Source organism: Durio zibethinus, chromosome 28 (assembly GCF_047325235.1).
Source record: "Durio zibethinus cultivar Kanyao isolate XHJ-2024 chromosome 28, ASM4732523v1, whole genome shotgun sequence".
NCBI classification, from domain to species: domain Eukaryota; kingdom Viridiplantae; phylum Streptophyta; class Magnoliopsida; order Malvales; family Malvaceae; genus Durio; species Durio zibethinus.
Genome location: NC_143189.1, coordinates 4,084,003 through 4,097,851, shown reverse-complemented (window position 1 = coordinate 4,097,851; position 13,849 = coordinate 4,084,003). Strand labels below are relative to the sequence as shown.

The window sequence follows — 13,849 nt, the reverse complement described above, 5'->3', positions numbered from 1 at the left end:
TAAATTGAACTTGCTTTAATGATAGTTAAACATTCGTATTTATAGACAATAGATAAGGGATTATCGAAGGACAATAAAGATGTAGCCAAATTAATGTAACATTGAATATGTCAAACCACATTAGAATTATCTCTAGTTGTCTGTTAAAGACTTCTAATGAGAAAAAAGACTATCACATCATTTTGACCATCAAATGTCTTCAACACCGTGCAAAAAGAAATTTGAAAACTTCAAATTTCAATAAAAAAATTTCAAGCTCCTATATAATATAATATTAAAAAAAAACTTTCAAGAATAAAAATAAAAATGAAAAAAAATGGTTTGATGGTTTTAAAATTTAAAAATTAGAAAAAGAAAAGGGGGTATGGTGAAAAATACAAGAACCATAGGATCGTACACGTCACAATCTGATTGGCCAAAATGTTTGCAAATATGAGCTCAGGCACGTTTGATCATCAATATTTTTCATGCCACATCCGTTTCCTTATTAGCTACGTGGACAAGGCCTTTGCCGACACTAATTATTTTCCTAGCCAATAGTTTAAAAAAGAATTTTTAAATTATTTTAATTATTTTAATTTTTTCCTAAATAATTCTAACAACTAATCTGCTCACCCCAATGCAATCAAAATTTGACGCGTTTAACTTAAGTAAAATAAAATTAATCCCAACACAAAAGTAAAGGTTAAGAAAAAGGGTCCACTTAAATGAACCACGTTTGTCCTTTATTTTCCTTTCTTTTTTTTTTTTTTTTTTGATAACGAGGAAGAGGAAATACCTTTTTTTTTTTTTTTCTTTAACGCAATCTACGTAGTTTTTCTTTCAAAAGGTTAGAGATTTTTAGATTTTATCAAGCAAAATTTTTTTAATCAATTTAATTGAATTTATAAAATTTATTTTTTCCATCGTTTAACAAATTCGATTTCAAAACAATAAAAAAAAATAAACTTTTTTTTTATCACTTAAACTAATATCCATCATTAAATGTGCAAATAAATTATTATATTGAAATTTGATAAATAACTTTACAAGTAACAGCAATTTATATGATTTATTAATATTTCGATGGAGAAATTTTTTTCATTTCATATAATATAATATGTTTACAGTAGATTTTAGGGAGGGCCTATAAATTTTTCCAGAAAAAAAAAAAGACTGTTAAGGCGATGGAATGAATTTCTAAATAAATCTTTCAAATGATTTTAAGTTAGTATGAAACAAAAAAAAATGTATTTGAAGAAGAATCAATGATTTTTGTTAATAGTTTGTTTGAACGTTTATTAAAAAATTATTGTTTGTATTCAAATTAAAACCAAAGTTTGGAATAAAAAATCTTCTGCATATTATTCTTTCTGTATGTTATTCTAAACTAACTTTTTTGACAAACCACATATAAATATCAAACCGTCCCACGATAATATCATTAAATCTAATAATCTAATCATAAGACTGCAAAAACTATACCATATATTTTTAAACGGTCAAATTAAATTAGAGTATATTATTGGAATGGTCGGCCAACCTAAGCTATAAACAAGTGTATTCTTGTTCTTGTTCCAAACCGAAGATGCTTTAAAAATAAAATAAAATAAAAAAATCCAACTCTCTGTTCATCAACTATATATATATTGGTCACGTGTCGGTGGCCATCGTCCTTCTCTCTTTGTAAATTTGTTGAAGTAACACTAGGACTCTATTGCTCATATAAACTCCTTAAAAAAAAAAAAAAAGCCCAAACTTCATCACTTATGGTTATGTTTGTGGTGGAGGTACTGCTACTAAGCTCTGCCAATTCAAAGCTCCCTTACTTATTTATATGCACAAAGCTATAGCTTCTTCTTCTTCTTCTCTCTTTCTTGTTTTTGTTTATGCTCAATTCTCTGTTTGTATTTGTAGAGAGGGATCGATATATAGGAGAGGAGATCTCGAGGTCTGGCAGGGTTCAAGACGATAGCGTTTAGGATATTTGGTGGAAGGAGGAAGAAAAGCAAGAAGAAGATTAGAGTGAAAGAAAAATTCATGGATTTGTGGCATAAGATGATCTTCCCTGTTCGTAGGGTTTGGTTTGCTGTTTCTTCTCGTGTTAAAGCTCGCAAAAACGGTGCGTTTTCCTTCCACCTCTTTCTCTCTCTCTTTGGACTTTTCTCTTTTCTTCTTCCTTCTTCCAGTAATGAATTTTTCAAATTTTCCTTTTACTTCACCAACCCAAAAAAAAAAAAAAAAAGAAAAAAAAAACTTTTTTCTTCTTTCTATTTTCAACTTTATAATAACAAAGGATTTTTTTTTTCTTTTTTCAAACTGAAATTTAATTTGAAGAGAAAAAAGAATTTTAAGATTAGAGTAATTAGAAGAAAATCATGTTAACTTATTATTCTTTGATTCCTTTCTCTTACCTTTTTTCCCTCTCTTGATTCTCTTTTTCTGCTGAAGCAGCTTCTTCGTCTTATTTTGTTCGTTTAAATAAATTTTACTGATTTATAATATTAAAAACAATTTTTTTTTTTGTATTAAAAGCAAAACCAACTTTGCATAGATTAATAATATATGTGTATACCAACCTATAATATTTTTTTTAATTAGGAAAGGAAAATTTTAAACCATATTTTTTAAGTAAAAGATCATATATTAATAATTTTGCGAAATATTCAGGGTATAAACTTATTTATATTTAAATTTTAATTATTTATGATTTAAGTATTTTGATTCAATAATAGATATATTTATTTTTTTGTTAAAAAGTGGATTGAATTTAAAAAAGAAAAAAAAGATTTTTATTTACTTTAAAATATAAATAAACATTTTAAGTAGTATAATACCTTTCTTTTGACATAAGAACGGTTAGCTAAGGGACCCATGAGCCATGACCCCATCTTTACTAATTAACCACATATCAATTAAATATACATCATAGTTGATTAAAATTGCTCTAATAAATACAATAAATCATCTTTTGAGAAAGTATAAAATTATTAAAGTGTTAAAAAGAAAGATCAAGGAAAGTTGATTGAGGATATTTTAAAAAGCTACCCATTTAATCTTTAATGGAGTTTCTGCTCACATCGCATGAAAAAAATTAGTTTTTTTTTTTTTTTCAATTATTGACACAAAATAAGAATAACTTTTTTCCTAAAAACATTTTTTCCACAACAAGAAGAATTTTTAATAATTTAGTTTCTTTTTTTTTTTCCACAATAAAGAAAGTTGATTGGAATGACCTTATCATGTTATTATCAATATTATTATCATTTATCTGATGATAAAGAATTTCATTTTTTTTAAGTAAAATTTTGATCTCGAGTTTTGTGAATGAAAAAAATAAATATTAAAAAAGTTTGTTTTACATATGAGATTTAATTTAATTCGATTCAAAATAATTAAAGTTTAAAGTAATTTTCAGACACCGAGAGATTTCATATCAAAATATCAACGTTATTGCAAAAGGGTATATACTCATATTGGACTGATAAGCATGTTTTTGTTGTTTTTCCATTTTATGGATATAAAAGAATAAGGGAACACAGCTTGGAAGATTCCATTAATGGTGGACCATGCATTTATCCACTAGACAAAATCCCACTTAAAAGAGACAAAGCATGTTCTAATTGATGAGTTTTATACGCTGAAACCTAAACTGATAGTGTCCACTATGAAACCATAGATAGCTTCCTTTCTTGTTTTGTACTGTCTGGTAAATAAAAATTCAAAGAAAAACACGTATCTCTTTGATTAGCAGAAGGAAAATGAATCAATTTGACTTTCTTTTTTTAATTGATGGTCCATCCGGCCGAAAGGCTAAGATCAACTTCTTTTTTAGTACAACTTATCATTCAAGTTAGCGATGGCCTGAAAACAATCACTTTTTTTTTTGTCACAAAGTTAGTGTACACATTTGGCCAATAACTGATATTCGCGGCCAGGACCACTCAGCTAAAAGCATCACCATTCATGGATTGCTTTACTTATATTCCATGAATGTGGTTTGGGTTTTTTTTTTTTTTTTTATCAAATATGATAAAATTTGAGTTGAAATTTGATTTAATTGATTTATATATTTATTTTTAAAAAATAATATTAAATTTAAATTTTAAATATTAATACGGATTATCATTTTTTAATTTTCAAGTTATGGCCTCCTTTATAATATATATATATATATATATATATATATATATATATAAACATACGTAGAGAGGAATGGAGGTTACTAACCTTTTTCTTGATGGTGGTGTTGTTGACATGCAGGTGAAGGGCTTTTGAAGCTTCATGATGATGTACAAACTTGTGGTTACCAAGATGTACAGGTGATGTGGGAGATGCTGAGAAGATCAGAATCAGAGCTGATAGCTGCTAACAATCCCAAGCGCAAGCAACGACCTTTCTGGAAAGGTTTTGTATGGTCTAACCACACTTCATCCTCATCCTTCTCGGCGAATCATGCCTAACTTGAGACTCTCTGAGTACTACTATCATATAATAATAAATAATAATGTGTTCCTAGTGTCCTGCAACTTGAACATGGCATCATAGTTTTAGAATCCGACGGCCGACATTGCAGTGGCATGGTACAGAGCTGTTGCAGCCATGTTCAAATGGAAATATAAGATGATGTATCACTATTACTTCTGCTGGGGGTAACAAAAATGCTTTCAAATGAGCAAGTCATTTTGTATATATGTAATATTTTGTCAAGATTTGTAATCAAATTAAACAACAGATAGCTTCATCAGTTGGCCAAATTTCACTCACTGGTGTACCTGTATCTATTGGATATTTATGTCTTGGTGGATGAAGAAATGGCCTATTTTCTGATCAAATAAAATTCATAATGTAATAAACCATTAATCAGAGTGATACAGATTCAAAAGTGTTTTACCTGAAATAGAATTAACTTCCAAAAATATCATGTAAGAGTATATAAGTGAATATACAGAAAATTCCCAGATCAACACAACTAAATATGACATTAGTTCATTGAATAGTAAAGAAAATGGTTAAAATTAGCAAGAATGGTCAAGTGAGCATAACTTTTGATGTGAAGATTCCAACTGGATGTAACTGTTGCAAGTACATACATTGGAACTTTACATCATGCAATTTTGTCTGCCTCCTAAGCTAAAAATATTATTCCTGCAAAACTGTTATAATAATATTCCCTAATGGACTATATAAATTACAGAAAAAACTGAGTGAACCAAAATTATGCTAAAGGTACAGCAGGGCAACCAAATATGGGTTCGTTGTTCTACTTATCCCTTTCCGAATTCATCTTTTAGGGGACATAGTTTTATCCTAAAGGCTGTACCTGATCAAGAGGGGCACAAAAGAGTATCCAATGCATCATTGATACCCAGGAAAATTTATTTCTCCTTTTGGGAACCTTTGGACCTGAAGTTACCAAAGCAATTATTCTGACAGACTCATAAGTTCCTGACATGTTATTCCTCCAAGGGATGCGTGTGTATCTTCTCAAGCAGTAGTGGCCGGTCTTCTCCAAGCCTCTGTGGGTTCAGTTCCATTGCAACCTTGAAATCCAGCAAAGAAATCAGTTTGTGGGATCTATGTTCATTTATCCCTTCCAAATCCCAACTGCTATTTTGAACCTGATTATGGTCACTTGCTGAGACACCATTAACAACCTTCCCATAAGAATGCTGCTTGACTGTGCTGTTTTTTCCCAGAAAACATTCATGCCTTGTTCCTACTAGCTCAATGCTCATCCTAATTAACCTCTTTAGGTAGACATCCAATCCATTGTTCAATATATTGGCACAGTCCACCGACACACCTCCAAGGCCCTCCAATGCAGCAATTTGTTGCATGCGTTCCCTCAGTGTCCCAGAGTCAAGCAATCCACCTATATCATATGACTTGGCATATCTAGCACTCCTCGCAGAAGGTAAAGCCCTTTGGGCCCCAGAAATGCTACCAGAGAATAATGGAATTCCAAGTGGTGCTTGCAATGAACTTCTAGCACATGACCCCTTTCCATCTTCAACAACCAATACTTCACTTTGATCTCTGCTATCTCCAGAAAGAAAACCATCAACTGATCCCTTCATTAAAGGTAATTTCTCAGGGTCGGGAAGCAGAACATCCCTTCCATTATCTGCTTTGCCCGAGACTTCTTGATGATGCTGCACCGGCTTCCATGTATCATGAGAAGTCGGATCCACATTCTCAGATACAACAATGTGATTAGTTATTGTCGATTCATGAGAAGAAGAATCAAATTTGGCATTAAGCCTAGCGGATGCACTGGATCTTTCTTTCTGAGGTGACAATAGAACATCCCCAATTTGCTGACTGTCATGACCAGTCACCGGCTGTGGCGGGACTTTCGCATTACAAGCATTTTTCAATATTGAGCAGATTAAGAGATTGTGTAGTCTAACATTCTCTCTCCCAAGAACGCGAAAACAAACCTTATTGAACTCAACCTTGCTAAGCTTTAAGCTCAACAGTTTATTCAAATAATGAAAGTATTGTTTTGATCTCTCAAGGCCAAGTCTTTTTATTAACTGAGCTTTCAACTCAGTAAGATTGATCCGCAAATGCTGATTTGGCGGTTGCATTGTTCACCGCTGAAAATCCATAACCAAATTATTTGACCAAAAAATGCAGATACATACACCTTCCTTTAACCCAAAAACTCCAACTAAATTAGGATGTCTTTGCTCCATTTCCAAGAACCCACTTTCCATAACCCTACCAAAGATGTTCCACTATCTCCAGAAAGACCCACAGACACCAATATAAAACGCATCTTTGCAACACAAAGCTCAAAGATTTAAACTTGTCTCTCCAAAATTCAATCAATGAAATTCAAATCACAACCTAAAAAAAAAAAGAAGAAAAGCCAAACTTGAGCATATCAACAAAAAACCTCCATAATGTTTATTCAACAATAGATTTGACCACAAAATCAATGAAATCAAGCTCAACCCACTTCATGAAAATCTACTTTTTATTCAATATATGAAAGCTCATAGCAAAATAGCACCTTCAAAAAACAAACTGCTTTTAAACGGATCAACAAAGTAAGAATTTAGAGTTCATGGCAAACCTTCAACTATAGCTTGAATTTCATAGAGAAATCAAATACAACAGAGATTTCAAAGGAGATATGAGATTCCGGAGAGAGAGAGAGAGAGAGAGAAAGAGAGAACTTCGAAAAGAAAATTTTTGGCTGCTCTAACCTGTTTGGAGCTCGAGAAAGTGGAAGAAAATTTCCTCAGAAAAGAAAACAAAATATCGTTTTGCGATCTTCTTTCGAACTCGAGCTTCTTTCTCCTTATATCTTCACTTTCTATTTCTCTCTCGGTATGGAATTTTTTTGTTGCATTTTCAACACATTTTCTTCTGATTTTCTCTTCCAAAAATCTGCTTGGGCTTTTTGGATTTGCAAACAAAGATTTTTTTCAGACACCCTATTTGATCGATTTTCTTATGATTCTTTCTATCTTTCCTCCCTTTTTTCCTTTGTAAATATTATTATCTGCATTATTTTTTTTGGAACTTTGGGTTCAATTGCACGTAATTGTAAGGAACGTGCTTAGCACGCTTTGTGTTTTGGCATGTGTAGAAATACGTGTTTAGATAATATTGGAAAGTGTTTTGCACGCGCAGATAGTATGTTCTGACGGCAACTGAGGATATGATAAAAACGTGATTTCCTAGAGCAGATAATTTTCGAACATTGTACTACTCATTATTGGCAATTCCATGTTTGACTCACAACGGAAGTATGATTGTAGTATTTTTTTGGAATTTTCATAGCCTTAATTTTTGAAAAAAAAAGGTACAAGTTTTTTAAAAAAAACTTTCACTCGCATTGACCGTTAATGGGTGAATAAAAATTTTCAAATTTCATTAAAAAAAAAAATATTATAATATTTTCTTGGGGTAAATAATATTGGATAGACTATAGCAAGAAATAATTATGTTACACTACTTCAATCTTATAATATTTTTTATTCTTGTAGTATCATAGCTCAAGAAATTTAGTATTCTAATTTCTACGTCATTATGAATAAAATGATTTGTAGTAACTAATGCAAATCAACATAAATGTGACCATAAATTTTTAAAAATCCAATGAATAAACTAATTTATTTTTTTTATTTTAAGAAAAAGGGGATTCAAATTTTGCTTTTGAAAATAAAAATACATGTACTAACAATTGAATCCTAGTAACTAAATCCTAAAGGAAATATGAAAAAAATAATAATGGACTAGTAATCAAACACCCAAAGAACCTGAATTTGCAAATTTTCCTTACCTTTTTTATATGAAATTTTCGGCACATAGACAATTTGCAATTAATGCTGGGCTAGCACTTACTGTGGAGCCAGTTGGAGTAGGCCTAATCGGCTGTGCAAACCGGATTGCTGTAGACTGTACATGAGAAGAGATGCCCGAGAAAGGCCAGCATTCAACCACTAAAGAGAGCTCTTCGCGGGTCGAGCTGTCCACTACAGTAACTAGATGGAACAGCCGAGAGCTCCTGCCTTCCTCTCCACTCTTCACCAGGTTTCAAGGTGATGGGATTCTCCACACAAGCAGCTTCCACACAAAGCATATGTTTATACTCATCATCGCCCAAATCAGCCATCGCCTTTGCTTTCTTATCCCAGGGATTCCACACCACTGAAAAAATATAGGAACCAAGCTGTAACCAACACATCTAGCCATGTTTTACATGCTTCTCCAATAATGTAAAAGGAAACATTAAGTGATGCATATGTTGCATAATTTAGTTAATAATCTTCAGCTGTTAAGTATACAGTAAATTTCTTACATGTTCAATCAATATGTTTTACTATTAAAAAGATTGTAGGCTATGTTGTTTGTAATAAATATAGTATAACAGTTCAAGTACAGCAACAGCTACAAATGGAACTTTCACAGTGAACTCAAAATAATAGCCAGTTACAAACATTCGTTTATATGCACACTGAAATGACAAATACAAGACCTTAGGTCCAGCAGCGTCAGATCAAAGCTTTCTTGGAATAATACAAAACTGGATGAAGATTTTATATTAAGCTACATGTATGACTCCGGTTTTCGAAGCCCCATCACTGCAATGCATGGGACAAAAAGTAGTTGTCTTTCATTCTACGCAATTCAGGTTACGCAAGCAAATTTTCCTCCATATAACATTGAGAGAACAGGGTAAAAGAACAAAAATATTTTGAAAGGGAAAAGTCGATAACAGTAGATTTACTGGAAGGGAAGGGTGTCATGAGATACAATCCTTTAACATGGAAAATAGAGTAATAAACGGAGTTTTGGTAAAAATAATGCTATATAGATAATTTGTTATATTTCACTCCAAATACTGTGTCAACTGATTCTAGAGTTGTTAATTTCCAAGATGAAGCGTGGACCAGAGATAAAATATTTGTATCTCCAATCTGTAATACACCTTCTACCATGACCTATCCATAATGCTCTAAATTAGTGTGGAAGTGTATAGAGACAATAAACTCACCAGCATCTGGAAGTCCATCCTTTCGCAACACAAACGTTCGCTTCCTTTCATGGTCCAGGATAGCAATTTTTGTTGGCGCACCGAGATACACTTTATCCACCTTTTTCACCAAGAAGAACAGTAAACATAAATCAGTAAATAGTAAATACAAATTAGAATTAAAAAGATGGGAAAACATAACCCTGCTCATAAAAATTGACACTAACTTCTGATTCAAATGTTATTGCATCTCCTTGTTCAGTGAACCGCTCTCTGTTCTTTAGGTTATCCAAATAATCCAGTGTCTCTAGTCCTTCTACTCGCACTTCACTAAATAAAAGTAAAATGAAAAGGATTTGTAATGAACACAGAATGAATAATAGCAACATCTAATAGTAATGTATCATAATAGCAACATCTAGAACAGAGGGTTTTTTTCACTTTCAAGGAAAAAAAAAAAAGAGAGCTTTTTCATTCCATCTATAACATAAACGTATTATTAAAAGGTGAGCCAAATAGAACTTGCTTCTAATCATAACTTTAATTTCTCTATATAACATTTCAAGATAAAATCATCATATGTTGCAAGAATATTTACAACGTCAATGTGAAATAACAAAGCAAATCCATTTACCTAGCATGTAGAAGACTGTAGCATGCTTGAATATAAATCATGTGTAAATAAACTACTTATGTTCAGTGACTAAGCACAACTCTGATCTTATTCATACTCCTGATTTTGACAGGTCTATATCCCCCCCCCCCCCCTTTTAAGGCTTTAGGGTGATTTCATTATGGAATGGTCACCAGAGATTGCATTTCACACTGCTTTCAAGACTTAAGAAAACAGTACCAAGCATTTTTAACTATAAAAAGACTGCAACTGGCAAATGCATAATACCGTATTTAAATGCAGAGAATCTCGTGACTAAAAACCACAAGATAGCAAGATAAATATATTAAACCTGATATCAGTGACGAAAAAATAGGTGTGATAGGCAAATGTAAACGTAAACGACTTTCCATCAGTGTTTGTATTTCGAATGCGGGATGTCAACATCAAATCACCTCCAGGTCCCAAAGCTACCCTTAACCGACACTCATACCTGCACATAATTGTGTATCCCTTAATCCAAATAATAGAACTTCAATATCAATCTCCAGGCGGAAGTAATGCTGTAAGTGTACATACCAGATGCAAAGACAAGTAACACACAAATGTAATCATTTAATCCATAAATCTACATACAGACCAGTACCACAAGATATTTAAGATTGATTTCAAAACTAGATATGTGTTAGCTCCAAAAAAGCACACAACCTAATGCCATAAATTAGAAATTTCTTTTTATGGCAAAAACAGGAATTCTATAGAGGAAATGAAAAGCATTAAAATCTGGTCCAGACAGCACTTTAATAGTTATTTCATGCTAGTTTAACAACTTTGCTTAAAAGAAGAGAATTGAAATTGAAAGGCCAATATAAGAACTGTGTCAAATAAATCAAAATTCATATTGAGTAATGCACCTATGAGGCCAGATCTTCACATCTTCTTCAGAGGGCCTGAGGATTAAGTCAACAAAGGCCCTGTGAGAAGTATTTGATGGAAATGGTGGGGGATCAGGATCAACACTCCAAACTCGATTCCTTGCAAATCCATGTTGCTCGAGAGAACCAATATTTCTGAACTGCATATAAAAGATAATTAAACTAGGAAACAAAGATAAACGATTAAAAAATGAACAGATAAAAGTATTGAAGCACATACTTGAGGAAAACAGATTGGTACACCTCCACGAATAGCCTTAGGAGGCTTAAAAATAGCCTGCAGAAGCACAAACTATTATTTGAAAGGGAAATTATAAAAATTTGGTAGATCCATTCAGATTGCTAGTTTTCTTCATATATAAAAATCAATATACATCGATCATTGCAAGTAATTAATCGACACACAGAACAATCAATTGGGACATTTAATAGAAAACAGTTGCCTGAGTGGGAGAAAATGATAACAGCATTGCCAGGTAAAAGCCATTCCATGAACTATGCATGCACATTTTGAGACTATCTTTAATGAAGGGTAGATCATTAATTGCAGGACAAGAGGTTACTTTAATTCATTTAAATTCTTAAGCTAAACAGCTTCTTACAAGAATAATTCTAAAACAGATACCTTACTACTTAAGAAAAGCAACTCTTCCCTGAGTTCATTCTTCCAAGAAGTGACTTGACCTCCATACAGATACACCTGTATAAGGGGAAAAAAACTAGAATGAATAAAAGAAATTCTGTTTGTTTCCTAGGTGTACATTAAGTTTTTCAGGTTAAAAAGAAGAAGAAGCACTTTATAACCAGCATTCATGACTTCCTCAGTTCTAAAAATAGGATTTCAAGAACACTAGTTCCACTTTTAAGCACATTTATATAGGAAAAAAAATAATCAATAAAATTGAACACATTCAAACAAACCAATTAATATTCAGACTAATACTTATCAGTAGCAAACAAAAGGTGAGGTAAAAGGTTCCCATGATTTGCAGGATACTAAAATGGATTATTATCTATGCAATGGTGACGGAGTTCAAAAACTCTACAAGTGGATTTAATTGATTATCACGTGTCTATTTAACTACATATGTTAATTCAATAATTCAACAATGACTTCATTAGTTATCATCCAATAGGAACATGGTAAGCATATTAACTCACTTGTGGACGTTTTAAACTCCCTCATCAGTGTATAGAATAACAGTCTTTACTAACATTCCTATCATGACTTACCAATAAGAGACATCACGCATGCACAAATGCACATCAGTGCATCATAACAAGGAAAAGAAAGATGTTCTAAAACATCTTATACACATGGCATAAACTCTTTCCAATTTAAAATATATCACAAGTTTTTAATGCGCAAAGAACCTTACGAGTACTTGTCCTGTAAACACTCTTGATTATTCTCATTAGTAAAATAAATTCTTCAATCATCTCAACAAAAATGTCTAAGAGGGAAAGTTTTCGCAAATCAAAATTTGACACAAATAGTGATCATGTGCTCAAAACTGCACCTCAAGTTTGTTTTCACAAGAATCTTTTGTATTATTTCGACCGATTGATTCAAACATTTTACTTTCCTTTCTGTTGACATCCTCACTTTCTTCTTTTCACTATAAAACACACTCAATCTATTTACGACTAGGACAAAAAAATGAATTCTACTTAACCTAAATTCAATGAAAAGTAAACGAATCATGATAAGATCTATTACGCAAAACAGTTACAAGATTAAATCATCAGAGTTTCATTATACAGACAATTAATATAACCGCAAGATCCAAATCAACAAGTGCAAATATCAACTGAACAAATCACGCAAAACTCTCAAAAGAAACCGTAATTTTTGACAATGCGGCTAACATTTTCACGCAGATGTGAAGATTCCGAACTAAAATCATAATAATCATTTCGTTCCGAAAAAACAGAGACAAGAAGAATGATCGGGTTACGAAACGCAGAGGAGAGAGAGAGAGGGAGGAAACCTCAGCAGAGCAACCGCGAATCTCCCTTAAGATAACCTTGTCGAGGCCATTGACGCCTTTACAGTGCTCCACATGCACCTTCTCTGAAGACATCTAAGGAATTCTAGAATTTCTTGCTTGCGATTGGATCGTTCTTCCGAAAGAGAAAGAGTAAGAAAAAAGAGAAAGAGAAGTAGAGTATTTTAGAGGATTTTCGGAGGGGTCTACTAATTAAGGAAATATCAGATTATTATGACAAAGCTTTTGTCATTTTCTTTCTACTACCGAAGACTAAAGTTTTTTTTTTTTTTTAATCTGTTTCATTATCCGTAATATTTTTTTGGTAAGTTTTATTTCTAAATTCGGTTTTCCTTTTAAGGAAATGAGTTGCTTTCACGTGTTTATATATTTTTTTAAGAAACCTAACAAGCATTGATATAATTAATTTAATATTAAATCATAAATTAAATTATAATTATTAATTAATTAATTAATTAAAATATAATTGAATAATTAAATTCATACACAATAAATTTTAAACATAAAATATTAAATTTTGTTACGATAACATTAGTATCTTGTTTATTTTTAATTATTACTAGAAAAAACAAACAACATACTAAAAAACAAACAACATAATATTACTTTAGAATGTTATTGTGTTGTTTGTTTTTTATTACAATGAAACTTTACTATTACTAGAAATGTTGTTTGTTTTTTATTACTACTAGAAAAAAAAAAAAAAAAAACAACATAATATAACTTAAGTATAATGTTTGTTTTTTATTACAATGAAACTTTACTATTACTAGAAAAAAGCCATATTATCTTCTCAAATTAAGTGCAGACCTTATAATTT

At 31.7% G+C, this 13,849-nt stretch overlaps 3 protein-coding genes across 6 annotated transcripts; 1 reads left to right on the top strand and 2 right to left on the bottom strand.

The window, feature by feature from the left end:
• The first annotated feature begins 1,569 nt into the window (after positions 1-1,569).
• Positions 1,570-4,741, top strand: LOC111280444 (uncharacterized). Its single transcript, XM_022867847.2, has 3 exons — positions 1,570-1,769; positions 1,897-2,101; positions 4,243-4,741. Exons 2-3 carry the CDS (start codon positions 2,020-2,022, stop codon positions 4,440-4,442), a joined length of 282 nt encoding a protein of 93 aa, XP_022723582.1. The 5' UTR covers positions 1,570-1,769; positions 1,897-2,019; the 3' UTR covers positions 4,443-4,741.
• Positions 4,742-4,997: 256 nt separating this feature from the next.
• LOC111280441 (uncharacterized) lies at positions 4,998-8,002 on the bottom strand. 2 transcript variants are annotated; one of them, XM_022867842.2, is made up of 2 exons: positions 7,197-8,002; positions 4,998-6,834 (listed from the first exon to the last, which is right to left on the bottom strand). In XM_022867842.2, the coding sequence occupies exon 2, from the start codon at positions 6,570-6,572 to the stop codon at positions 5,436-5,438; it is 1,137 nt and encodes a 378-aa protein (XP_022723577.2). In that variant the 5' UTR covers positions 6,573-6,834; positions 7,197-8,002; the 3' UTR covers positions 4,998-5,435. The 2 variants fall into 2 exon arrangements, with proteins under 2 accessions (XP_022723577.2, XP_089613039.1); XM_089756913.1 differs by having other exon boundaries at positions 4,998-6,797.
• Positions 8,003-8,095: 93 nt separating this feature from the next.
• Positions 8,096-13,267, bottom strand: LOC111280443 (putative glucose-6-phosphate 1-epimerase). Of its 3 annotated transcripts, XM_022867844.2 has the most exons (8): positions 13,012-13,259; positions 11,646-11,720; positions 11,241-11,297; positions 11,000-11,160; positions 10,438-10,578; positions 9,700-9,802; positions 9,494-9,593; positions 8,096-8,646 (listed from the first exon to the last, which is right to left on the bottom strand). In XM_022867844.2, exons 1-8 carry the CDS (start codon positions 13,102-13,104, stop codon positions 8,432-8,434), a joined length of 945 nt encoding a protein of 314 aa, XP_022723579.1. In that variant the 5' UTR covers positions 13,105-13,259; the 3' UTR covers positions 8,096-8,431. The 3 variants fall into 3 exon arrangements, with proteins under 3 accessions (XP_022723579.1, XP_022723580.1, XP_089613040.1); XM_022867845.2 differs by lacking the exon at positions 10,438-10,578 and having other exon boundaries at positions 13,012-13,267; XM_089756914.1 differs by lacking the exon at positions 11,646-11,720.
• Between the last annotated feature and the right edge of the window lie 582 nt (positions 13,268-13,849).